The sequence below is a fragment of the Myripristis murdjan genome, chromosome 18 (assembly GCF_902150065.1).
Source record: "Myripristis murdjan chromosome 18, fMyrMur1.1, whole genome shotgun sequence".
NCBI lineage: Eukaryota > Metazoa > Chordata > Actinopteri > Holocentriformes > Holocentridae > Myripristis > Myripristis murdjan.
Genome location: NC_043997.1, coordinates 27,777,801 through 27,805,503, shown reverse-complemented (window position 1 = coordinate 27,805,503; position 27,703 = coordinate 27,777,801). Strand labels below are relative to the sequence as shown.

Here is a 27,703-nt window from a genome sequence, read left to right as displayed (position 1 = left end):
GGTCATTAGCTGTACATCATCTATGTGTTGATCACATGAATTAGATGACAAGTGGGGCTCACAGACTGTAGCCCCACTACAACGTCATTCCATATGTCACAGCTGACTGGTTATCTGTCAGCTAGCCAATCAACACTAGCTTGGAATTTAGTGGTAATGTCACAATCACAAGGAGGAGGAGACGCCAGCTAACTCGAGAAAATGAACAAAGTGGATTTTATTCTCTAGCATACAATTGAAATCGTTAATTAGAACCTTGGTGGCCACCAGCCACGGGATGCTGTCATACGTCAAACTGCTGGGAAAACTAACATCATCAAACTTTTCCACCTTGAAAGTTGCAGCCGTGACTCAACACATTGACCATGCTGTCCTCCATGCTGACTTCATCCCCAAAGTCATGGACCAGTTTGCCTCCAGCTTTGGGGAAGGAAATCAGATTTTATCACCCTGGGTTTGTGGTGCTGGTCCATGCATTGGACACACTGTTGTGCTGGATTGACTGATACAGTTGGTGATGAGTGTCAGTGTGTCCATGCTTATCTATTAATTTTGCTGTTATAAGGTTGTGGTTATAGAATTGATCTGTATCCCTCGAAAGTCTGTGCACTTTGTTGTGGCCTTCAGTGGTTTTGAGGTCTTTGCTGCTGGTTTGTGGCCCTACATGCTCATTACTTCCAAAGCCCAAATCTTCACTACCACTTTGATTTGGGCTCTAAAGGGCAGAATGTGTAAGGATGTGAACATATATGGACATCAATTTCACTTAATTAGTGACATGCTTTTATTAGTGACTGATTCATTCTCTACACTTTGACGCATGGCCCAAATATCACATCATTTAAATGTAAGATTATTTCCTTAATTCTTTCCCTCTGTGTTTGTGTATACCTGTTAGAAGCCAGCCACTCTAGAAAGTGTTTTAGGAGCCATGTGGACCAATGACATCTTAAAAAAACAAAAACAAATCAGAAGCAAGGGGAAGAGCTATAGTTTTCCTGGTATGCCTATGTAACCTATTATTGAAGTAGTTGGTGCCCCACCAAATTTTACACATAAAATGCCACTGATGATGACAGTAAGAAAAACAAAAAATATTTATTTATTTATTTATTTTTTTTTTAGTTTACCAGCATCCCGTAAAAAAGTTGGTACAGATTCAAAATGAATGAAATAAAACTCTCACACAAAACTGTTATGCTCTATAATATATGTTCCATTCTGCAATGGCTGCATATGACACAAATACTTTAACACCTGGCTTAATCTAAACTGTATGTAATTATTCCATCTATATGGAGATGATATGGCAATCCACAATTATAAAGAGTAATAGGACTGTATGGTATACAGAACAGCACAATGTGCAGAATAAATGATTATATTAAGATTTTTACTAAAGTCTGTAAAACTTATAATGTATCGAGGAAACTAAACAATCATTTGACAAGTTATTACATAAATGAAGCCCTTCAGAAAGATGCTACTTGTCTATTTGCTGTATGAGTTGACCCAGATAATGATGATGGCAATGAAGCTCAAAGATATGAAAAGGATGTAGAGGCCAAACAGCAAGCGGTCGATGATAAAGCCCACCTGGATCCACTCCTCAGAGCCGTGGCCCCCACTCACATGACTGTCCACCTGGAGGCGGATGGCCTCGAGGTGCTGGCCCAGCCTCCTCAGCTCCTTCAGGACCTTGTCCTCCACCACTGACCCCTTCTCCTGTGGAACTTCCTCAACAGCCTTGCTGTCTTCTGCCACTACAGGGCTGAGTGTCACTTTAGCTTTTTTAGGAAAACACAACAGAACATGTGAGAGCTGTGCACTGCGGGGAACTCACAGTGTATAAAGATGCAGACTTTTAGATTTGTCATTTAGTCCTGAAATGTTTCAGCCATCTAAATGTTGTTCAAAGAGTGTTCTTTGATTAACTTTCTGTAAAAAAAAAAAAAAAAAAAAAGTGGAAAATTGAGTAAACACTCAATTTGACTGAAAACATTTTTAAAAGGGAGAGAAAAGGGTTGGTGGAAAATTGAGAGTGGGACACATCAAACATTAACAGAGACAAACACTGACAACACTGGGCAGTGGGGACAGTTAGCCTCATGGACTGAGCAATGCGAAAGGCTGGAAATAAGACATTCAACATCCAGGTGAGCTGCAGGTGAGTGTTTAAGAATCAGGAGTTAGGACTGAATTTCAGCTGAATTTCAGAGTATGAATGTTTTGATGTGTTCTGTATGTTTGATCATGGCTGTTTTTTCATTGTGTATGTACTTTAAAAAAACTGTAAATAAGTCACATTGCTGTATAAAGAGCAGTCTATTTTTGGGGGTTCATGTGTACATAAGTGTTCCTCCTATTAAAGACTGGTGTATTTTAAGTCCCCCTCCACTCAAAAATGTGTTTTTCCTATGTTTATGTCCCCTAAAATTGCTGACCTTAATTTACACTGACTTGTGTCTGTGCAAAGTTTGTCACTAGAGAGGTACTTTCACAATCTTCTACTGAAGGGGGGGTTCTGTGCACTTCCCTAAAATCTGAGATTGGGATGGGACGGTTTGCATATCATTAGTACCAGCTCTGCCAGCTGTGGTGGTACTGCTGCACTGCTGGTCATATTTTGTTTTCAAAAAACAACAGGACCAAAAAATGAAATGGCTGTCTCTCATGAACAGTATTGGTGGAACTATGAGATTTGCAGTTTTTTTTTTTTTGTTATGAAATGTGGCACAATGGTAATAACTTGCAGGACAGGACTTCTGTGTCCTGTGTACCAAGCTTCGCTTGCAAGCCGGTTTGCAAACAGGCAGGGCACTGATTGCATTTTCATAGGTCTGTGCATTTTCAGTGAGGACAAAATTTAGAGTTACTTTTAAGGCACAAAGAGATGTTTTTACATGGAAAAAAACCCTTCTAAATATGTAATACTGATGAACAGTTTATTTTTCAAGGCTTTTTAGGGGCTTAGAACATGGCTGGAGGGGGGCTTTAAATGTTGGGGTAGCTATTCATTTCCAAACAGCTTTCATGTACAGACATCCTTTATCAGAAACATTTTCTCCCTCTATTCACTCTTTTTTGTTGTCTGTTGCCATGGCCTCAAACTTTTTGCTCAAGACTTTTGCCTTGCCGCCAGACAAACCAATTTCTAACTGACATTAAACTTCTTCTGAGTAGCGACTTTCATTTGCATTCAGTAAAGTCAACAATGTAAAACGTTTTTGTGCAGCTATGTAACTTTTTCTTGTATTTTCCCTCCATTTTCACCATGTTGAGTTTAGCCTAATACACACTGGCAAGATAGTTATCTGTACCCTACAGCTAAATGACTGAAGCTGTAATAGTTGTGTAGCTACTGGCTATATCCTCCTGACATGGTGCAGATAACAAAAAGCACTGTGGCATGGCACACACAAGCTCTAGCCAACAGCACCATCTGCTGGCACAACACTGGATCCAAACCAGAGACCTATAAATAAACCCATATTGAGATCCAACCTGTCTCTGCATTTTACTGGTGTGTGGGACGCACCTGTTTATAAGACTCACAACATGTTTTAAATGAAAACAGTTGGGATAAGGGTGTCTTATTTACCAGGTGTTAGGTTCATTTAGTAGAAAATAGTGCCAGGAGTTGTTTCTTCAGTTTTTCTAGGATGTGTTTTTGCCTATAAAGTGTCTACCATAGCTTGCATGTATTGCAGTTTTGCTGCAGTTTCATGGCTGTCACTAGTCACTTCTGTTATCATTCATTTTTGTAAAGTCATGTTGATCCTGTAAACGTCTGTACCTTAGTCCTAAAACAGCTGTCCATGGTGTACAGTTGCTCTTATGCGTAGGAATACAACAGCTCTTAAGCAAACAGAATATTTCCAATAGCATGACTGGTCTGACACCACAGTAATACAAAAGCAATATTTCAAATTTCACTCCCACCTTCATGATAATGAAATTTTTAAGGGGCATATTTGTTTGTGGTTTGAAATGCAGTTTGTTTGCTGTCCCAGTTTACTTACACTGTTGCTTGGCCCAGATGCCACAGACAGCTGATGTAACATCTATCCATGCATTACTCATAAATCCTTGTGATTTGAACTAACCCTTTAATAAAGAGTTTTGAAGTTACATTTTTTAATTATGTGGCAATTCCTGCTGAGATCAGAATCTGTGTGATATGCCTGATTAGCAGGTTAACAAGTTCCCTGATGTCGTCACAGTGCACTGTGACAAGTAAACAAATATGGCAGCAGTTCTGAAGATTTGTGATGTCACCAACAGCAAGCGATTTTTTTTTTTCTGTTTTAGACAAAAGTTGCTTTTGTTGCGGCGATGCCTGATGATACTATAAGTTAACCTACAATTGGTCTGTGCTGTCTGCCTGTAAATGGGATAAATACTGACTTTGGTAAATCATCTCTAATAGACACAAGGCCAGACCTCATCGAATTACTGTGATTCATGGGGTCCGGCAACCAGGGTAATCATTTTCTAAGTCTTATACCTGCTTCTTTTTGTTCTCTGGGCTTTGGAGGCAGGCCAACAAGACAGCCTAGGACACGAAGAACCAGTACTTGGACCCAGTAGGGGGGTGGAGAGAAGTTAGCGGAACCACAAAGGAGGTTGGTGATGAGGATAGTCTCCAGGAGACTGGCCACCATCAGAGCCAGGCAGAGAGAGAAGAATACATCTGGAACAGAGAAAGGAGAAGGTGCGCACAAGGTGCAAATTCACTCAAGTTTCCACAGGGAAGAGCATGTGCTATTGCCCCAAAAATGACCAAATCAGAACACCCTTCATGTAAATGTAATTATTGTAAAACATATGAACTCCTCTGAAGTGGTGCAAAAATGTTGTAAATTGAGAGGGGTTGCTATCATTGCTACACGACGCAGGCAGCAAGTCCGGAAGGCCAGGGAGAGCTACTTCAAATCACAGAAAATTAAACTGAATTAAAAACACATTTTATTATAGACTTGTATTACTAGTCTTGCACAACATTTAAGATTTGTAGGTGTCTGCATAGCCACCCACTCTGATGGTTATATACCATCAGCACTAGGGTTAGGTGATCTATTTTCCTATCTTCCAATCATGGCTAGTTGAGATTGCTAATAGGTGATCTGATCACCAGGGGCCGGTTGCAGCACACCAGCGAAATGCCAGCAAGGACAATTAAGGTTTTAGTGTTCAAGAGAAATGTAACATCTCTACTCAATTACATTATGGCTTTTATCAAGATGCCAAAGGTGAGAATATTATAGTGCCTGTCTGCAAGCTATGTAAAAAATGTGTGCCAGTGAAGGATATGCAGATCATTAATTTATTATTTATTACCACTAATGCATTATTTAAAAAGGCTTGCCCCATCCATGACTGCTTGCAGTGCTGTTTTATTATAGAGTCAAGCCTGCAGACATAAATTTAGAAATAAGATCTTTCTGATGTTTTGCACTTTATACTTGTAATTGCAAGACAACTAGCTGTCCTCACATTGCACACCAACACCTCCATGTGCCGATTCCTGAGATGTATGACCTTTCATGTAACAGACAACATTGAGTACAACAGCAAAACAAGCCCAAATGCCTTGATTGAGCTAACATTACAGGCAACCAATAATGACTTTAGCAGAAACGCAGGGACCTGAAAAATAGATGTAGAATTTAGTGTATTTGCAACAGTGTCTTACTGACTTATGAGAGGTATGGTGTTTCCAGTGATAGGCAGCAGGTCATTCATGATGAGCAGGAAGACAGTATAGCCCAGGATGAGGGTCATTTTAAAGGAGGACCGGTCCACACTCTGCGGAGGCAACAGGAAGCTGAAGAGGTCCACTGTGATCAGGAAGCAGCTAGGGAGTATGAGGTTCATAACATAGAGGGTAGCTCTGCGCCGTATCCTGATCTATATTGAGGGAGGGAAAAAAAAATCTATCTATTTGTTTCCTTGAATATCTTGCTATAAGCTATACAAATAAAATGTATTATTATCACTGTACAATTTCAGTCCAATCAGACATTAATTATACATGGAATGCAAGCTCGTCGAAGCCATTTTCGCCTCCTAGCATGTGTTTATGATAGGTGATATCCAGCAGCTCCCACTCCCCCATGGTGATCATCGTGTTTTTCGAGCCTTGCAAAATTCCCTCCACCGGCATCCCCAGGACCATCTTTATTTCTTCCACTATGTGGGTGGGTGTTTGGGATGGAGGGAGAGAGGGATATTCATTAGTTCAGAAATATGACAGCAGTCAAGATTGAGAGCAAACACGTTGCTGATGAAGAGATACAGATACACAGGAGATAAACATCATAAAAAGTGTGTCAGACACTGATGGAGTCTGTAAACAGTTGGGGGCTAAAATAGGTTAAATAGCCTGTGTGAGACAAAGAGAGACACATTATTGATCATTTGAATTCTGCTATTTGATTTATGCTCTATGGTGTCTGTTGAAAGTTCAAGTTTACAGTCTCAAAGGGCCCACAGAAATTCAACAAACACCCCCTTCCTTAATCCTCATAGCAGGCAAGAAAAAAACAAACCCCCTAAAACCCAGCTGAAACAGGGAAAACATGTTTAGGATATGATGAAATCAGATTGTTAGGCTGATGCAAGCTCATCTAGAATCTTATAAGTCAAGAAGAGGACTTCAAAATCTGCCCTGGCATGAACTGGGGGACGGTGAGGGGAATCCAGGACTGGTGTTATGTGGTCAAACTTCCTTGTTTTGGTCAGGGTTCTGGCAGCAGCATTTTGGACCAGCTGAAGACTTTTGATACCAGCTGCAGGCAGACCAGACTACAGAACAGTGGGGTATTCAAGGTGAGACATGACAAATGTATGAGCCCTAGTTTCTAAATTAGCCATACCTACTATACACCTAAATTTTGTGATATTGCAGAGGTGATAAAAAGAAGTTTTGGTAATGTTTTTGATATAAGTGACTAAAGACTAGAGTCAAAAATCACACCAAGGTTTTTTAGCTATAGAGTTTTGAGGGATGAGGCAGTTGTCAAAATTAAGGATAAGATCACTAAAAAGGTGCTTAAGGGGTTCCACTGACTAGCATTTCAGCTTTGCCAGTATTAAGCATTGCCAAATTTTAGGACATCTAAGCTTTAATAGCATACACATGCCTCAAGGTTAGCCAATGCATAGTGGTCATTGTGCTTGATGGGGATGAAGATCTGAGTATCGGCATAATAATGGAAGCTGATGTAATAACTATGAATAATATCACCCAGAGGGAGCATGTAAATAGAGGATAGGAGCGGGCCAAGGACCAACCCCTGAGGAACACCATAGTTAAGCTCTCGGTACTCAGATGTCATATTATTATAGTAATAAGATTTAAACCGATTTTTAGATTTTCCAAGCACTTTAACAATTATGGTATATTATACAGTGGTATGCAAAAGTTTGGGCACCCCTTAGGAAAATAACTGCATCAGTTTGTCACTTGCTGAGCTTTTGAAGCAGCAACTTCATTTTAACATATGTTACACCTTATGGAAACAGAAACATCTCAGTAGTAAAATCATTTTTATTGGTCCAATAGAAACATTTTTATGTGCATTTAAACAAAAATAGGCATGTGCATAAATTTGGGCACCCCAAAGACATAATTCCATTAATATTTAGTAGAGCCTCCTTTTGCTGCAGTAACAGCCTGTAGACGCCTCCTATAGCCACAGACAAGTCCCTGAAGTCTGGCAGGTGGTATTTTGGGCCATTCCTCCATATGAAACGCCTCCAGTTCAGTCAGGTTTCTTGGCTTCCATGCGTGGACAGCCTGCTTTAAATCAATCCATACATTTTCAATGATGTTAAGGTCTGGGGTACGGGATGGCCATTCCAGAACATTGTACTTGTGCTTCTGCATGAATTCCTTGGTGGATTTTGAACAGTGCTTAGGGTCATTGTCCTGCTGAAAAATCCAACCCCGGCGTAACTTCAACTTTGTTACCGACTCTTGAACATTCTTGTCAAGAATCTGCTGATACTGAGACGAATTCATATGGCCCTCAACTTTAACAAGGTTTCCAGTACCTGTACTAGCCACGCAGCCCCGTAACATGATGGACCCTCCACCAAATTTCACAGTAGGCAGTAAGTTCTTCTCATGGGATTCAGTGTGGTATTATTTCGCTATGCATACCTCCTCTTGTTCTGACCAAATAACTATCTTAGTCTCATCTGACCGCAGTATTTTTTTTTCCAAAATGCCTCTGGCTTGTCCAGATGTGCTTTTGCATATCTCATGCGACTCTTCTTGTGATGAACACTCAGGAAAGGCATTTTGCGCTTCACCCTTCCAATGAGCTTTTCTTGGTGCAAAGTACGCTGGATTGTGGAACGATGAACAACTACACCATCAGCAGCCAGATGTTCTTGTAGTTCTCTAAAGGTGGTCTGTGGCTTGTCTGTGACCATTCTAACCATCCTTCACCTGTGCCTTTCCTGTATTTTTTTTTTTCAGCCTACCACATCTTTCCTTCACAAGGACAGTTCCTGTGGCCTTCCATTTCTGCACTACATTTCTGACTGTGGAGACAGACAGTCCAAACCTTCCAGATAATTTCTTGTACCCTTCTCTTAATTAATAATAATGAATTATCTTAGTTTTTAGGTCAGTGGAGAGTTGTTTAGAGGCCCCCATGTTGCCACTCTTTAAGAAAGAACCTAGGACAAGCACAGCCAGCAATTACCTATGTTAAACAGTTTTTTTCATGATTGGTTCCACCTGTCTTTGTAACTGAAGGTCTAACAAGCTAATCAAAGCAATTTTGTGCAGCAACCTGTCAGCTATAAATCCCTACAGGTCTTGAAATGAATGCGATTAAAGGGTGCCCAAACTTTTGCACGTCACATTTTTTACGTTTTATTTTATTATAATAAAACTATGTAATGCTACTCTAAGAATTTCGGTCTGGAAAACACTCAAATGTCTACATCTTTGTAGGAAAACAAATCTTGTTGCTGTGATCTTCTCTTATAAAGGTAGAGCAAATTATCAAGAAATCTCAGAGGGATGCCCAAACTTTTGCTTACCACTGTATAGAGTGGAGATATTGTTCACTGTATATTTGTGTTGGATTTGCCTCACTGGCCAGCTTACTTAAAAAAAAATTATTTGTGTCAATTCAAAGCCATAATATGCCTCAGACTGTTGTTGCAACACTATTAATATTGTCGTTACTGCTATTATCACCACTGTATTACTATACAGCCCTATGTTGAACTTGCATTATTCTATGTCCTGCAATGTGCTCCTGTCTGTCTGTCTGTCTGTCTGTCTCTCTCTCTCTCTCTCTCTCTCTCTCTCTCTCTCTCTCTCTCTCTCAACCTTTCTGGTTGAGGCAGATGACTGCCACCCAGAGTCGGGTTGTGCTCGAGGTTTTTGGAATTGAATTGACTTGAGAAAGCAGTGTAACACTGCATACAGAACTTTGCGCAAATATGAAATTCTTTATCCAATTCATTTTCTCTCTGGTGATTTTTTTTTTCTCCCACATAATCATCCATGTCAGCCTGTGATTTAAGTAGATACCTCAAGATTTGGACATTTATATTTACATGTTTTTCCATGTTTCTTGAGAGGTCATCATGGGTGGCTAACCACTTAGCCATTCACAGTCTGCTTTTTAAAACAACACCAATCATATTCAGGTCACAAAAACATGCAAAAATGTAAAAATGAAAGTACGTGCAAAAAGTACATTTGAAAAGTACAAACAAATGTTCAAATTTTATAAATTATATTGAAGGAATGAGGAAAACCCATTCATTCACCCACGGACAATCAAATTCTGAAGCCTATGCACATACAGAGGAATGCAAGTTGCTTTGCCAGAGATAAATACCAGAGATTTAGAAGAATCCTACCCGTAACCCCAACCCTAACCTGAAGATGTATTTCATACTGGCTGACAATAAAAGTCGATAAATGACGTAATTTTTAAGCAAACAAAGCGATGAAGTGCCTCACCAGTGTGTGTGTAGGAGTTGAAGGTAAGAGTGCAGTTCTGGATGTCAAAGGGGAAGGTGTAGATGTTGAGGTGACAAGAACTGACCACTCTGACAGGTAAAGCATCATGCATGTAACCATTGTGGTACAGATGCACATATGGGACATCAGGCGCTGTGTTTTGATACATGCTGGAAGACAAGCAGAGAGTGTGACTTGTTTAACTTTGCTGCTTTTACACTAATAACACGCAGAAATAGATGCCTGTGTTAGTAGTAGACAACTTAAGTATCTCTCACGGAGAAATTGGTTTTCAGTGTTAAGCAGTTCTAGCTTGGACCAGGGTTCACTTCTGAACCAATGCATTATTGAAATAAGGCATAGAAATGTAAAATCCCAAATGGTCACTGTCCAGGGTTAGTTGCCAACACGTACATTCTGCCATTCCTACAGCCTTCAAGAGCGCCTCAGCTCTGGATGGGGGCTGTTAGGAGATCTATTATGCATGGGGCTTAATATGCCATATATAATGGCAACAAGTCAGCAGCAGTTTAGATTCAATGATGTGCTTTCATGGGCAATAACTATATAGTGGAGCTAACATCTGTGTTTTGTACTGTTGAAACACAGCACAGCATCTTGATGCCAATGCACCGCAGAGGGGGCACTAACTGGCAGAGGAACTACAGTCATGGATTGTAAGGTTAGGGTTAGGAGTTTTTTAAGAGCTAGGAAGGCTGCACTCTCCAGATGCATTAAATTGTTCTGTATTGTATATACTTTCTTATGTTTAAACGTTGTACCAAACACTATGTGGAACTCACAATTCATTGATAACAGCATCCGGCACCCAAAATTTCTTCCTGGGGAGAGAAATCTTGTCAGTGCCACACTGGATCGGGTCCCAGGAGACAAACTCATTCTGCCACACCTAAAAAAAAAAAAAAGAAAAAAAAAAAAAGAACACACTGGTGTTATTGCACTGAGCAGACCTGAGGTAAACACTGTAATAAGATCTTTCTTGATATGATACTTGATGTTCCCTGGGAAAACTTACTTGAAATGCAATTTTCCCATCTTTGAATTTACACATATTTGTCATCATTGGTTTGAGATGTAAAGTAAAATGGAATACACTACTTACAAAATTTAGCCAGATGTAAGTCGTCAAAAGCTGGGCCTTTTCATCCTGGAAAAAAACAGATGGCTTTCTTTTGGAACAGAGAATGTAAATGAGTGCAGCTGTGGTTAACTTCATTTGACTGCTCTGCTGCTAATACCTGCAGCCGGAAGAGCCCTTTGGCTTGTCTGAAGAGTAGCATGGCTTTCAAGAACAGATACAGCAGCTATGGAAATTATTATACTCAAGAAACATGTTTCTGATCTTGTACAATGTACAATGCTGAAACATACAAATTTCCAGTATGTGTGTAACTGTATGCCTTAAATTGTCACATTTGTATAAATATAATTATTTGATTTTAGATTTTTCTTACAAGTAATCTGGTTTTATAACCAAAATAATTAATTTGCTGTTGCAGTTTTTCAACACTAGGTTGCAGTACAAGGTTGTGGTTTGCTCCAGGGACTGTAGTAAGAAGCACATGAGCAGCTGTCCGCTCCTCACAACTGTGGATGATTGACTAATGACAAACCATATCTCCTTGTCTCATCCTGTCTTGCCTGTATTACAGGTTGGTAGCGTGTCAACAGTCTGTTGGCTAATCCTGAGGGATAATCAGTGGTGGGGAATAATCCATTACACTTTCAGGAAAAAAAAATACAGCTACTAATCAAAATGTTGGTGATTCTAAAGGGATTACATCTGATTGTCTATTTTCCTGGTAATAAGCTTGTAGGTACAATCCAACATTAATGCTTTTGATTTGCATCTTCTCACCATGCAGTAATGTCTTCTTTTGGCAGATCTGTGGACATGGGAGTTGGCAAAGCTTTGGGGACAAATTTAAGTGCAACACCATCAAGGGCAGGAGCATCTCTACATCTACACAGGCTCCATTCATCTGGCAGTGTGCCAGATTTGTTGTTTGTGACTTGCAGACGTAATTTGCTTTGGAGGTTGTGCTTGAACATCAAAACATTTGGATCTTGAATCAAGTCATATTTAAGAACTTTTATTAAAAGTTTGACAGTAATCAGTGTTGAGTACTGGTTTAAACAATTTTTAGGACTTTTCAGCTTTATTGTCCAGTTTAAAACATTTGTTAGGAAAGTAATCAAAAAGTAATCAAATGTCATACGTTACGTGACTTTAATGAGGTAATTAAAATAGTTGCATTACTTATTATATTATCAACAGGATAACCAGTAATCTGTAACCCGTTACATTTGAAAAGTACAGGTTTTCAAGTACAAGAGTAAAACGAGCAGTGAAAGAGTTGGTTGATACACTGATACACTTGTTGCCTTTTGTTTAATTTATTATTTGTCATGTTTAAGGTGTATAATATTTTTGAATTGTGTTGGAAAGTGTGTTTGAAACAGTGTAGGTGTAAAAAGTCACAATAGATTTTCAGTTAGTAGAGCTGTTATGTGCAAATCTGAGTCATACTTGATGGTACCTGTGTATCAGTGCACTGATGATCAATATCAGCCAAAACGGATTTGGAAAGATGAATGTTGAGATATGGAAATGATAAAGAGAGAAAATGTGTTTGTTTTGGGTTCATTTTCTGCATGTTGTATTGAACATTGAAAATGTGTCTAGAGAGACAATAAATGCCCAATAATAGTAGCAACTGGTTAAATGAAAAAGAACAATGCACACAGTGTACAGTAAATGAGATGTGAATGAACAACTCCAGTGCTGAGTAAATTTCTTCCAGTGCTGAGTAAATTAATGGAAAAAGTTGTTCTTGAGCAGATATTGTACAATTTTTCATTTAATCAATTACATTCTGATTCCCAGCATGCTTATAAGACAGACCATTCTACATGCACAGCACTAACAGAGATGGTAGACAAATGGTTATCTTTTACTGACAAAAAAAATCATGGTTGGAACTGTGTTACTTGATTTTAGTGCAGCATTTGATGTTGTAGACCATAGCTTATTGCTAATGAAACTAACTGCATATGGGTTTAGTCCAACAACAATCAAATGGATGAACAGTTATTTATCCAACAGGATGCAGAGTGTGTTTTTAATGGCAGTTTTTCTTCTTTTAAACCTTTACAGTGTGGTGTCCCCCAGGGGAGCTGCCTTGGGCCTTTACTTTTTGCAATATTTACTAGCGACATGTTGTATGCTTTGGAAAAATGTAGTGCCACTTTTTTGCAGATGATTCAACTGTTTATCTTGCATCAAATAGCCTGACTGAGTTAAAAAAACACACTTCAATCTGAGCTGCAACTATTACTTGACTAGATATGTGAAAATAGACTTGTTTTGAATGTAGCAAAAACCAAAGGTATTGTATTCACTGCTAGACATGCCACCAAGGATGATAATCAGCTGTGCCTATTACTTAAAGGTTCAAATATTGAACAGGTTCAAGAGGTAAAATTGCTGGGTGTCACACTCGATGAACGGTTAACATGGGAGAAACACATAGACAGTATTGTCAGGAAAATGGGTGGTGGAAAATCATGCATCAGAAGGTGTTCCTCATTTTTTACCCCAGCCTCTAGAGTACTAGTGACACAGGCACTAGTGCTGTCTCACCTTGATTACTGCTCAGTAATATGGTCGGGTGCAGACAAAAAACATCTGTCCAAGCTTCAAGGTGCTCAGAATAAAGCGGCAAGGCTTGCACTGAACTGTCCATTGGGTGTGAGGCAGAGTACTGAGCGATTGCATGCGAGTCTCTCTTGGCTCAGAGTAGAGGAGAGGTTGGCATGCAATTTAATGTGTTTCTTTAGGAATATCTGTTATAGCAAACAACCAGTTTGTCTGTACTCGCAAATACATTATGTGAGAGATTATCATAAGTATTCTACCAGGCAGGCTACTAAGGGTCACATGGTTAAACAAAAACCCAGAACAAATGAAATATGCAGATCTGTAATCTATAGGGCCATTACAATATGGCATACATTACCAACTATGATCACTGGAGCACCCAGTAAGGCAAGTTTTAAGAGGCTGCTAAAAAAACACATGATGAATAACCCTAATGTGAATGGATTGAACTGAACAAATCTTGATTGTTAAGTTGAGGTGTTGTGATGTTTGATTTTATTTGACTTTTATTTGTCTTGGAAAGGTTTTTATTAGGATTGTTAACTGTTTTTATGGAGATCTGTAATATGTGATAATTATTGTTCTTTGTTGTGGACCCCAGGAAGAGTAGCTGCTATTTCGGTGGCAGCTAATGGGAATTCCAAATAAATAAATAAATAAATAAACTGTGCATGATTCAGCCACAGCTCCCTGTCCAGCCTGTCCTCGCCTGTATTTCAGGGCCCATATGGCTGCCTGTTGGTGCTGTAGCCTGGTAACTGTAACGCCTTCAGCTTCCAGGTAAAATTCCAGATTGGCAAAACACTCATTGTAAAAGAGCATTTAGGTGGCATTTTCAGGTTGCACATTACTGATGTTGCTTTAAACATGCAGATTGTGACCGAATTTATGTCCACACAAGGGCTGCTGCTGGTCACATGTTTTGATGGTCCAGTTCTGTGTGAGTCAGCTTTGTAGCAGAGACCGTCTGGTTGAACTATTTCAACTATTTTCTGACTGTATCTGTCAGTTATCCCATTAAGATGCACCAGCATGACTGAAAAGACTAATGAAGCAGTGCTTCACGGCTGGGCTTAAAAACAAGTCAGAATTGTTAATTATCTAATCAGTGTCTCAACCTGGGGGTCAATACCCCTCAGTGGGTCACAAGAGAATTTTTAGTGGTTGCAGGGTGATTAAGATTCAGGGGAAAGAAAAATCATCTTTAGTATGCAAAATAATCATGATTAATTTTTCAGTTTTTACTTCTTTCTTTTTTTCTTTTGCAATACTGAGTAGTTTTAAAATGTGAGGCCAACTCTGATAATTAAGCAAATGAAACAACCTGAAAGGTTTTCATTCTTTGGGTGCACTGTTTACCATATGTTTTACTATAAAGGGGCAAAAATGTATGTGTGTGTCTTTTCTGTATGTGTATTTTTATTTATTCCATATATTCCATTTAAGTTGATAAGATATGAAAATACTGAGGTTGAGCTGGTTTTTTTTTTTTTTTTTTTTTTGCTGTTTTTGCTAAGATTGTTGTTGATCCACAGTCATCTCCCTTCCAGCAATTGTCACCACTGATAAGATTCTGCATGTGAACCACATGGACAGTATTGTCAAACAAGAGTAGGCTGATGTCATCCTCATTAGCTACAACTGGAGCAGGGGCACCCACCACCTGTACCCTAACTGATGACACTGACATGTGCGTCCCGTTTGTGTACTGGGCGTGGAAGGCCTACGTTCAGTGAGCAGTGCAGATGGACAGAGGAGTGGGATGGCCCCATCCTGGACATAAATGTCACTGTCAGGGCATTTGCAGACACATTTCAGGGTCTCCTTGGGATGCATGCACTGATGGAATGTGACTTGTCTCCTACAAGGCATCTGCACTAAAATTACTCCTAAGCAGTACCATGGCTGGGGGCCCCCTGGTGGCTCACCACATAGAGCACATAGCACAAAACACTGAGGCTAAGCTGCAGCAGCCTGGGTTCCAATCCAACCCAGACTCTTTGTTGCATGGCATCCCACAACTGTCTAATAAAACAGAAACAGCCAAAAAATATTATTTAAAAAAAGAAAAGTATTATGGCTGGTCTCGACACAGCACTTGGGGAATGTGATGCCACTCACAGTGACCAGTGTAAAGGTACCAGGACTGAGTTTTTCCTCACACTGTATGGGTAGAAGAGGGTCAAGCTGATGAATAATGCTCTACTGATGGAGGAAAAGGCAACCTGAACTTAAAAAGCTCCTCCAACTGATGTGACATGATGCCACAAGTACTGTGTGCTCAGTCGCAGGTTATGTTGCAAATGTTGGCTGCAAATCAGAGAAAGCCACCTGCAGAGGCCAGAGACATCACTAAATTCAGGAGAAAGGTTGCTAAAACAAGGACGGTTATGCCCTCTGTTTCCACCCAGGTGGTGGCTCCAGTCGATTTGCTTGATGTCACCAGGTATAGCTCCAGTGTACTGAAGGCCTGCAGTCAAGCAAACTGCAGCTGCACAAGCATGAGCACAGCCATTTCCTCTGCAGAGAAGCTTTCCTTCTTACGTGGCAAATGCACCAACAATATCAATCCACTAAGGTGCAAGAGCCCATGGCTTTTAAAGGGAATCGGTAGTGTTGTAGTCAAGACCACACCAACCGAGACCAAGACATTACCGAGACTAGAGAGTGCCGAGACCAAGATAAGATCAAGACATTTGGAGGTCGAGACTGAGACGAGACCAAGACATTTGGATGTCGAGACCGAGACGAGACCAAGACCATATATATTAAAGAAAAATCCTAACACAATAGAACAAAATGACAGGTATCTCTTTTAAACTTAGTTTGCTTTTAAACAAATGCAACAGCAACAAAAACAAAATGCTGTTGTTTTCTAACCAGCACAATGAAACAAATCTCAAATCTAAGGAAATCTGTTGTTTGACTTCTTGTAAAAAGTACGCCATCATTGACCTGACAAGCAATGATAAATATGCTATTTCATAAAGAAAGATTAAAAGAAAAAGGAATAAGACCTAAATTAAATGAACTAAATGAAAAAAAAAAAATCAGCAAGGTTTCTTGAACATGGGTCTTTAATTTAAGCAATTTGAGAACATTTTGCATTTTGGTGCTTTGACAGCTATAGTTTGACTCATTTCAGGATGATGAAATTGAATACTGAATACTGACTATAAAATTCCGTTTATGAACTTCCATTTATATTTTAATGAATATTTATTAGGCTAAATAATGATTTTTAAGGAACCTTGCATGGATGCTATTTTTTTTAACATATATTTAAGCATTATTACACGAGAGGGTGTGAAGTTACAATAATGACGGTCAAGCACACCTTCCAGTGTAATAATGCAATTATAAAACTATTACCAGCAAAATAAAATGTATAATCAACATGTTTTCATACTGTGGCCATTTCGCTCTCAAAATATAAAAGTTTTTTGCTAGTATTCTCTCCGTTTCAGCGGAAATACATGAGATCTGGCGTTAACTAGTCCTTGTCAGCCAGCCAACTTGGGCTTATCATGTTTTCTAGATATCGTGATTTCCCAAAACTGAATAAATACCACACATAGCAACACAAAACTGCTTTGCTAGCTCAATCATGTTGTAACTAGAATATCCGCTGGAAAAAAATCATTTTTTCATGGACTGATACTTCTGCTGACTTCTCAGTCATAATCTAACAGGTGCCATGACAACGACTCACCAACACAGCTGATCTTTATCTACAACGAACTTATAATGAACAGTTATATTTAAATATAGGTTACTGCTTTCCAGTGTCGGCGCCAGACCGACACTGGAACTTACCTTTGAAATAAAGACGACAGTTTTCACAGATGTGTTGATTTATTAAAATGTTCATTTCAATGTACAGATGCAAACAAACTGACGAATTAATTAAATCAATGGCCAAGGCTACTCATAAAGACTAAACAAATGAATAATGATTAATACATTAATAACAAGAACAAAGTTATTGCCTGCACATCTCCGTGGAAAATCTTACTGGTACTGTCCGTGGTGCTGACACTGCCTCAGCGGGTACTATTACGTCCGTGGTGCTGAATCTGCCTTAGCGAGTACTGTCCGTGGTGCTGAATCTGCATCAGCGAGTACTGTCCGTGGTGCTGAATCTGTTTCAGCGGGTACTGTCTGTGCATTTCATTCTCTTTATTATAGAAAATAAAGCTCCATAAAATTCACAGAGGATCTTGTTTAGCTCTTCTTTACTTACACCTGAAAAATCAGCTGTTTGCCCGGTGTTTGTCAGGCAGTCTTGTAGACATTTGACAGCCCAAGACTTTGACTGGGCCATACCGGCTTCATTTCCTGACCTCTCCACCTGATCCAGCTCGTCACTCGTCACTCTCGCATATCTTGGCTTTATCTGTTTCTGTCTTGTCTTCCTCGTCCAGCCATTTATCCAAACTTAGGTCGCCAAAGAAATCAAAATTGACAACAAATCGGTCCATTATGCAGACTAACAAAGTTGACATCGGTTTTTGATGCGGGTTTCAGTGAAACGTTCCGTGTTGCCATGGAAACCACACAGACTCTGGCAATAAGATATAGGCGGAGTAATATTTTCAGTGATGAGGTATTTTTCATTTGAGCACAGCTAGCCGTGCTGTCATGCTCATTTGAGCACATTCTAAACTTCTGATTGACCAGTCAGATTGCTTGGTCGGATCTACCTGTTGTATAAATTTTAAAAATCTCACGTACCCCCTGGAGTTCCTCCACTTACCCCCAGGGGTGTGCGTACCCCCATTTGAGAAACTGTGCTGTAGGGTATATGCCCACATCAGCATAAGCACTGACATCTTCTGCTAAATACACAACCATATAGGAAATCAAGCTTATCATATAATGATGTCCCTTACTGTATCGACCTCGGGAGCCGTGACAGCTATGAAAAACTGACACTGCCGTTTGGTTCCTGTCCGTTCTCATTTTTATTCTACACTATATTACCAAAAGTATTCGCTCACCCATTCAAATGATCAGAATCAGGTGTCCTAATCACTTGGCCTGGCCACAGGTGTATAAAATCAAGCACTCAGGCATGCAGACTGTGAAACAAGACATTTGTGAAAGAATGGGCCGCTCTCAGGAGCTCAGTGAATTCCAGCGTGGAACTGTCATAGGATGCCACCTGTGCAACAAATCCAGTCGTGAAATTTCCTCGCTCCTAAATATTCCACAGTCAACTGTCAGCTCTATTATAACAAAATGGAAGCGTTTGGGAACAACAGCAACTCAGCCACAAAGTGGTAGGCCACGTAAAGTGACGGAGAGGGGTCAGCGGATGCTGAAGCGCATAGTGCAAAGAGGTCGCCGACTTTCTGCACAGTCAATTGCTACAGAGCTACAAACTTCATGTGACCTTCAGATTAGCCCAAGTACAGTACGCAGAGAGCTTCACGGAATGGGTTTCCATGGCCGAGCAGCTGCAGCCAAGCCACACATCACCAAGTGCAATGCAAAGCGTCGGATGCAATGGTGTAAAGCACGCCGCCACTGGCCTCTAGAGCAGTGGAGACGCGTTCTCTGGAGTGATGAATCACGCTTTTCCATCTGGCAATCTGATGGACGAGTCTGGGTTTGGAGGTTGCCAGGAGAACGGTACATTTCAGACTGCATTGTGCCGACTGTGAAATTTGGTGGAGGAGGAATTATGGTGTGGGGTTGTTTTTCAGGAGCTGGGCTTGGCCCCTTAGTTCCAGTGAAAGGAACTTTGAATGCTTCAGGATACCAAAACATTTTGGACAATTCCATGCTCCCAACCTTGTGGGAACAGTTTGGAGCGGGCCCCTTCCTCTTCCAACATGACTGTGCACCAGTGCACAAAGCAAGGTCCATAAAGACATGGATGACAGAGTCTGGTGTGGATGAACTTGACTGGCCTGCACAGAGTCCTGACCTGAACCCGATAGAACACCTTTGGGATGAATTAGAGCGGAGACTGAGAGCCAGGCCTTCTTGACCAACATCAGTGTGTGACCTCACCAATGCGCTTTTGGAAGAATGGTCAAAAATTCCTATAAACACTCCCCTCAACCTTGTGGACAGTCTTCCCAGAAGAGTTGAAGCTGTAATAGCTGCAAAAGGTGGACCGACATCATATTGAACTCTATGGGTTAGGAATGGGATGGCACTTCAGTTCATAGTATGAGTAAAGGCAGGTGAGCGAATAATTTTGGTAATATAGTGTATGTCTATCCCCTCCTGCATGTTGCCGCACGTCAGCCAGTCCACCATGAGCCATAGAACACACTCGCCGAGACGTTGTACTCGTTGCCACTGACTTATGCAACAAGAGAGAAAGTCAGCCAGGCGATTTCCCGGGGACGCCCAACATAAGCACCGCTTTTCCAGCCGTCTTTATCCACTCTGCGTATTCAGGGGGCGTGTCACACAAGGTGTCGCAAAGGCTGTGTGACACCGGGAAGGCAGCAGCTGCACTTTTCTTTTTTCTCTTATCAAAGTATGAGAGACTGGTCTCGAGCGGTCTTGATCAAAAATTCCGAGTTCGCCCAGTCCAAGACCGAGACAAGACCGAGTGAAAATGCCTTCGATTCCGAGACGAGACCGAGACCCTCAAAAAGTGGTCTCGAGACCGGTCTCGAGACCAAGACCGATCTCGAGTACTACAACACTAGGAATCGGACAGGGCACTCTCATTGGTTTACTGCATGGTACACCCAAAGCACACCCATGATTACTTAAGACACCAGGTACAAGCAGCTACACAGGTTCTTTCTTTGCATCAGGTCTTCCAGTCTGTAGTCTGTGGAGTTTAGTATATTATCAGCTGAGTGTGGGTGGAACGACGAGTCACTGCAGGGAGTTTTTCTCCATGAATGATAACATCAAAGCTGAGCTACACTATATTACCAAAAGTATTCGCTCACCCATTCAAATGATCAGAATCAGGTGTCCGAATCACTTGGCCTGGCCACAGGTGTATAAAATCAAGCACTCAGGCATGCAGACTGTGAAACAAGACATTTGTGAAAGAATGGGCCGCTCTCAGGAGCTCAGTGAATTCCAGCGTGGAACTGACATAGGATGCCACCTGTGCAACAAATCCAGTCGTGAAATTTCCTCGCTCCTAAATATTCCACAGTCAACTGTCAGCTCTATTATAACAAAATGGAAGCGTTTGGGAACAACAGCAACTCAGCCACGAAGTGGTAGGCCACGTAAAGTGACGGAGAGGGGTCAGCGGATGCTGAAGCGCATAGTGCAAAGAGGTTGCCGACTTTCTGCACAGTCAATTGCTACAGAGCTACAAACTTCATGTGACCTTCAGATTAGCCCAAGTACAGTACGCAGAGAGCTTCATGGAATGGGTTTCCATGGCCGAGCAGCTGCAGCCAAGCCACACATCACCAAGTGCAATGCAAAGCGTCGGATGCAATGGTGTAAAGCACGCCGCCACTGGCCTCTAGAGCAGTGGAGACGCGTTCTCTGGAGTGATGAATCACGCTTTTCCATCTGGCAATCTGATGGACGAGTCTGGGTTTGGAGGTTGCCAGGAGAACGGTACATTTCAGACTGCATTGTGCCGACTGTGAAATTTGGTGGAGGAGGAATTATGGTGTGGGGTTGTTTTTCAGGAGCTGGGCTTGGCCCCTTAGTTCCAGTGAAAGGAACTTTGAATGCTTCAGGATACCAAAACATTTTGGACAATTCCATGCTCCCAACCTTGTGGGAACAGTTTGGAGCGGGCCCCTTCCTCTTCCAACATGACTGTGCACCAGTGCACAAAGCAAGGTCCATAAAGACATGGATGACAGAGTCTGGTGTGGATGAACTTGACTGGCCTGCACAGAGTCCTGACCTGAACCCGATAGAACACCTTTGGGATGAATTAGAGCGGAGACTGAGAGCCAGGCCTTCTCGACCAACATCAGTGTGTGACCTCACCAACGCGCTTTTGGAAGAATGGTCAAAAATTCCTATAAACACTCTCCTCAACCTTGTGGACAGTCTTCCCAGAAGAGTTGAAGCTGTAATAGCTGCAAAAGGTGGACCGACATCATATTGAACTCTATGGGTTAGGAATGGGATGGCACTTCAGTTCATAGTATGAGTAAAGGCAGGTGAGCGAATACTTTTGGTAATATAGTGTAGCTGCCAGGGATGAAAAAAATAATTTAGATGCCTTGACTTTCCTGTGTATCTGGTTAGATAATCGTCGTAGGGAAAAGTCTAACTGTCCCTCTCTCTCCAACTCTCGCAGCCTGCCACACCGACCTCCCTGAGCCAGCCCACCAGCTCAGCTTCATCCCAAGTGCCTCTCTGCAGCTTTCCTCCTGACTCCCCTGGTGAACCCATGCAACTGGGTCAGGCTCACCTGTCTTCATCTGAGTGTCACCTCCGTTTGAGGGCTGGAGTGTGCATTTATTGCAGCCAAGCAGGCCATTTCCTCGCCTACTGACGGGGCTCATCAGTAACTGTGGGGGGCCTGAAAAGCAAAACTGCCAGCTCTTCTGGTAACTCCCCCACTTGTATGCAGTTCAACGCCTGCCTCATGTGGAGCCAGGAGACTCGTTGACTCCAGCGCTGACACAAATTTCATTGATTCTGCTCGTCACTCAAGCTGGGATAAGCAGCGAGGCTCTCTTCACACCCCTGGATAACAGTGGCAACCTCGCCAAGGTCTCATCTCCCCTCACTGCTGTAGTCCTGTGTTGGCCCTGGTTAACACTCCACATCCCTCATATTGATTGGTCTTCCAGTTCCAATGTCAGATGGTTTGTTTTCTGCCACTCTCACTCCTCCAATCAGCCTTGGCCCCCGGTGCCTCAGCTCTAGTGTCTGAGGCTCTTGATCTTTCCTCTATCCCGCCTGAGTATCACCACTTAGGTGAGGCCTTCAACAAACAGCTTGCTCTGAACCCCTTCATTTTTGTTTGTCTTGATGATATTCTGTTTTTCTCCCGGAACATGGAGTTTAAATCAATCTAATGTCATTTTTTTCCAAATTTGAATAGTGTGTTTTTAAGCAAATAAGAACTAGAACAAAGTAAAAGGACAACATTTAGAATTTTGGACGGTTTACACTGACCTCGTGACAGTTTAAATTGTCAGCATCAGTTAACCAAACATGGTGATGAAGTGAGTAAGGCGAATACCTGATCTGGCAGAGGTCTGTACTCTAGGAAACGCATTTCTCATTATATACGTTATCAGTTATTCAGTTATTCAAAACCAGTAACAACTTACTTTATTTACAAAGGACCTTAATGCAATCCTTGATTATGTGAATTAAAAAACCAAAAAGAAAAAAGTGTGAATATGTATACCTCTATGTATGTTATTATATGCACATCTTTGTCAATTCATATATATGCCAAATGAAAATAATAGATAAGTGCTCTCCATACTATGCTTTATTTTTTCACCATATTTTATCATACAGTTTACCGAGGCTATAACCTATCCCATCAGATTCCATTATTAAATAAAATGTATTGTGAGGAACATCTATTTAACATACCACTCCCAGGATTCCATACAGGATGAAGTCAGTGCTGACAGTTGTGGGGGTCGAGATGTTTATCACCGGCCTTATGGAGTTCAGCTTAAAGACTGGAGCTAGAGCCTCCAGCAGGGAGCGGGGGCTGGGTTCAGAGCAATTCACCATCATTGCATTGCATGGAGCTGACGAGAAGATTAAAATACACACACACACACACACACACACACACACACACACCCAAATATGCTTCATCTTAATATTTTCTGCAACAACATTATGGATCAGCAATCAATAGATTTTGTTACTTGGGGTTTGCCTTACCTTTAGTAACTGCTAATTGTACAGACCTGCCACATGATTTACTTGGTAGATGAATTCTTGGTTAATTGGAATAATTAATCATTTTCAGTTCTATACAAAATACACTGGAATTCAAATCTTTTAGTTCTTGGTTAAGAAATACTACATTGACCAGTATTACCAACACATTGTTTTAACTACATTATGGTGTGCCAATTAATGCATAAAGATTTGATGTCATGTCACAAATATGCTTTGACCAAAGGGATATGAAGGGAGACAATGATTAGCAACCAACAACAACATGTGAAGGGAGTGAAAATGACAACGAGAGAGGATTTGATTCAGATCTTTCATTACTGATCCGGCAGACACAGTTGGCTTTAATTAACATATTGTGAATTTGACAGTGCTTAAATCAGGGGTTCCAAAAAACTTTTTCATGCAAGGACGCACATGTAGAGGAACTTCAAGTTCTCATCTCTCCCACCAATTAGTTTGTAAAACAAAGTTGTCAAAATAAGTAGTTAAGCTATCAAAGCACTTATATCTATCATTACAGTAAATTTAGTATATCAAATTCAGTATATCTCCATATTTATATGTGAGACATTGTCTCATTGTTTTACATTTAATTTGAGCAAAATCAGTAAAAACATCATGTCAGTTACTAGTAAATGCCTTTTTGTTTGTGGAGAGTAAACCTTGTTATTGTTTTTAGATTGCGCATCGGCTGCTCTTTAAAAAAAAAAAAAAAAAAAAAAATTGTCCATTTTGTCAGATTGTGGTGTTTTAGGGGGCTTAATGCAGAAATGATGTAGAAACTGTATCAACATTGCATGATTTAAACATTTCTGTTCTTTATCACTGAGAAAAGAATGTGTTGATGCAGTGTTCCCATGACCCACTTATCTGTATGCTAGGACCCACCTTTTGAAAATCAATAGCTTAAAAATAATGTTTCATTTTCTGTGATTTTCATGGTTGTCAATGATGCTCAGACAAAAAAAGAATATTAATACTCATTAGTCATATGAAAGTGCTTACCTTGTATGGTGGCAAAGGTGATGAGAAACAGAGCCAGACAAGGTTTTACTGGTTGAAGCCACTAGTTGGGTTGAGGAGAAGTTATCAGAGAATAAGTTGGTGTACATGATGTTATGTGCCTTCATCTTACTTACTGTTTCAGGTGTTCATTAGTTTTAGAAATTTGGTCACATAATGTATATGAAAAGACACCTTACCTTCATTGCAACAGCTTTAGAAAGTTCTAGATTTATGCTCCTTCCGGTGTCTGGATAGCAGAGATTTACAGTGAATACTGACACATTTTCAATAAACCATCATTTTGATTGAGCATTCATCACATGTTCTATTACATTTTCCAGATATGTATGGGAATATTTGCTTCTTGGTTCCCGACTGCATGACCTACCTCCCAAAACCAGTTGTCTAGATAGATTGTCGACCTTTAAAATGATCTGGAGCTTAACAGCAAAGGCATATACAATACTGACCTGGCAGGCAAGCTCGTGCAAGTCTAAATTCAGTCCTAGCTGCCAAGATATATATATAGTAGGCTATCCCTCAAAACCAAGCGTGACTTGGATAAAACCCTAGGCAAATGGTGTGGTTTATGGAGAGCTGTGCCAGGCAGTTATTTTGCCTTAGGTGGTTGAACACAAAACAGATGCAGCCACAGCTGATATTTGGTAAACCAGTGTGTGCCTAGCACAGTGGCATCAGTGTCACACCTGCTGCAGCCATGCAAACAAGCAGTGAATGCCCTGAAACAGGTGCTCCCCAGTCTCAGAAGAATGAAGAAACCACAAAATCAACAGGGAGAATACAATTAAAAAAAAAAGAGCAAAGGGAGGCAGTAGGGTGAGAGGCCAAAGCGTTTGATGTGTTATTCAGATGCTAAGCAGCGAGGGAAAGATCCCTATCTTTCAGCCTTGCTCGCCGGAAATGAGTCTGGAGAAATGAGAAAATGAGCCTCATTAGATTTTAGATAAACTGTGGAAGAATAGACCTTTTTGGCTACTTTTTCTCCGCACTGATGAATTCAAAATACTATTCTGCCAGATCAAAACAATGGACGAAAGTAGAAGGTCATGCATACAAAAGAGAATGGGAAGAGGAAAGGCCTTGTCCCTGCCTTTCCTGTCACTGTCTAGTAAAGCAGAAATACCAATAAATAAGTTCTACTACTTTGTTGGTTGTACTTTTTGTCATTTCCAAATTTCACAATAAAAGCTGCACCATGAAAACCTGCAGATTTGCGATGGAAACGAGGACCATTTAGACTTGAGTTGGCCTTATAATCAGAACCATGTAGACTCAGGCATCATTTGAAGTGATTATTCCACATTTGTCAGTTGAGTCTACAGGGTCCGACACGGTGGAAACATGTTCTGTGGCGTGACCAGTCATGCTTCTCTATCTCGCTGTCTGGAGTCTGGGTTTGGTGGATGCCAGGAGAAGGTTCCCTGCCTGACTGCACTGTGCCAGCTGTAAGGTGTGGTGAAGGAGGGATAATGCTATATGTTTTACAGGACTTTTACAGGACTACAGGTTCCATTTTACAGCATTTATTCTCTTTCTTTTGCATTCAGTTAAAAGGGATGAAGTTGAGTGGCGTCATTTTCAAGCAAATTCAGGAACAAAGAACAAAGGGCTCCTCCTCAGCTGAAGTGCAGAGAGTGAAGGAGCTCAGGAGACTTAAACCTGTATGAGCTCCTATCTTCAGTTAACACACCTGTGCATGCTTAAGGACTGAGCTCTTGTGCGTTCTGCACTAGCAGTCATGTGACCTCCACTTCCAGCAGTTTGGGCTTGATTTTCTGGGCTCAGCCTCAGCCCCTTAGTTCCAGTGAAGGGAAATCTTAATGCTTCAGCTCACCAAGTCATTTTGGACAATTCTCTGCTTCCAACTTTGTGGGAACAGTTTGGGGAAGGCCCTTATCTGTCCCAGCATGACTGATAGATAGATAGATATACTTTATTGATCCCAAACTGGGAAATTCTGTGCCCCAGTGCACAAAGCAGCTCCATAAAGGCGTGGCTGGCTGAGTTTGGTATGGAAGAACTTGACTGGCCTGCACAGAGCCTTGACCTCAACCCCATCCAACACCTTTGGGATGAACTAGAACGGAGATTGTGAGCCGGGCCCTCTGGTCCAACATCAGTGTCTGACCTCACAAATGCTCTTCTGGATGAACGGGCAAAAACTCCCACAGACACACTCTAAAACCTTGTAGAAAGCCCAGAAGAGTGGAAGCTGATAGAGCAGCAAAGGGGGACCAACTCCATATTAATGCCTGTGGATTTAGAATGGGAGGTCATAAAAGCTCCTGTAGGTTTAATGTGTAGGTGGCCCAATACCTTTGTCCATATAGTGTATGTGTCTGAGAGAGGCAAAGATATTAGTATCATTTGAGCTGTAAGTCAATGACCCATATTTATTCTACATTTTAAGCCCTGTTCCATTGTGGTAAATATTTGAGGCTGTTTTACTGCTTTTGAAATAGTTAATCAAAACATTTTCGAAATTGGAAAATTGCCAAGTGCAGTATCCAAACTGCAGGAGGGAGCGGCAGTCTTTTGATGAAAGTAAAATGTGTGATAAAACATTGTTGCAAATAGAGTATTATGATGCAGTATTATGATGCCCTGGCCTACAAATTGGATTTCTCAGATGTAAGAAAACATGTTTGTTTGGTACAGACCCCAGGAAAAATAACTTTGTCAACATTTTAATAGTTTTTTAATTGAAAATATGAATTAGACTGCAAACTTCTCATTCCTACTAAAATTCAAAAATCATATTGCACTCGCAACATCTGTCAAATTAATTGCAAAGTGATTTTTTTTTAACCATATCATTCAGCCCTTATTTATATATGTGCTTTCTTTTGGCTGCCTGTTTGGACTCTCCTCTTTTGGACCCTAGATGGAGCCATTCAGCCATTAAGGGTTCAGTCATGTAGGGGAACATATTGGATTGACATTGGTGCAAAAGGGTATTGCATCAAAGAATTTCACCCTATACAAACACTAAACTGTAGAGTGCTTTTTTGGATCATGGAAACATGTTAGATCTCTTTGTCCCTCATTGTGACAGTGTGACTGTAAACACCACTTAATCAATTAGCATTGCTTTTATTCAAGCAGTGACTTCATTTTCTATTTATGGCTGTGCAGTTGAGTTGTGTGTGTGTGTGTGT

At 40.8% G+C, this 27,703-nt stretch overlaps 2 protein-coding genes across 2 annotated transcripts in view; one reads left to right on the top strand and one right to left on the bottom strand.

Annotated features, from left to right (window-relative positions):
• The window catches only part of cfap184 (cilia and flagella associated protein 184), a 29,737-nt gene extending 7,708 nt beyond the window's left edge, over window positions 1–22,029 (top strand). Inside the window, exon 4 of the mRNA XM_030076139.1 lies at window positions 21,937–22,029. The gene's annotated coding sequence lies outside the window, so the exon portion shown is untranslated. The remainder of the gene's footprint in view (window positions 1–21,936) is intronic.
• LOC115376308 (5-hydroxytryptamine receptor 3A-like) lies at window positions 1,161–23,342 on the bottom strand. The gene is made up of 8 exons (XM_030075795.1): window positions 23,196–23,342; window positions 11,121–11,165; window positions 10,801–10,907; window positions 9,998–10,167; window positions 6,035–6,192; window positions 5,700–5,910; window positions 4,508–4,693; window positions 1,161–1,781 (listed from the first exon to the last, which is right to left on the bottom strand). The coding sequence occupies exons 1-8, from the start codon at window positions 23,340–23,342 to the stop codon at window positions 1,492–1,494; spliced, it is 1,314 nt and encodes a 437-aa protein (XP_029931655.1). The 3' UTR covers window positions 1,161–1,491.
• Between the last annotated feature and the right edge of the window lie 4,361 nt (window positions 23,343–27,703).

Excerpts from the sequence above, each read along its gene's own strand:
- LOC115376308 (XM_030075795.1), bottom strand. The coding sequence starts at position 23,342 with ATGGTGAATTGCTCTGAACCCAGCCCCCGCTCCCTGCTGGAGGCTCTA. Across the intron at positions 5,911-6,034 it reads TCGACGAGCTTGCATTCCAT|ATCAGGATACGGCGCAGAGC; the intron begins GTATAATTAATG and ends CCCTCAATATAG. Across the intron at positions 4,694-5,699 it reads AAACACCATACCTCTCATAA|ATGTATTCTTCTCTCTCTGC; the intron begins GTCAGTAAGACA and ends TCTCTGTTCCAG.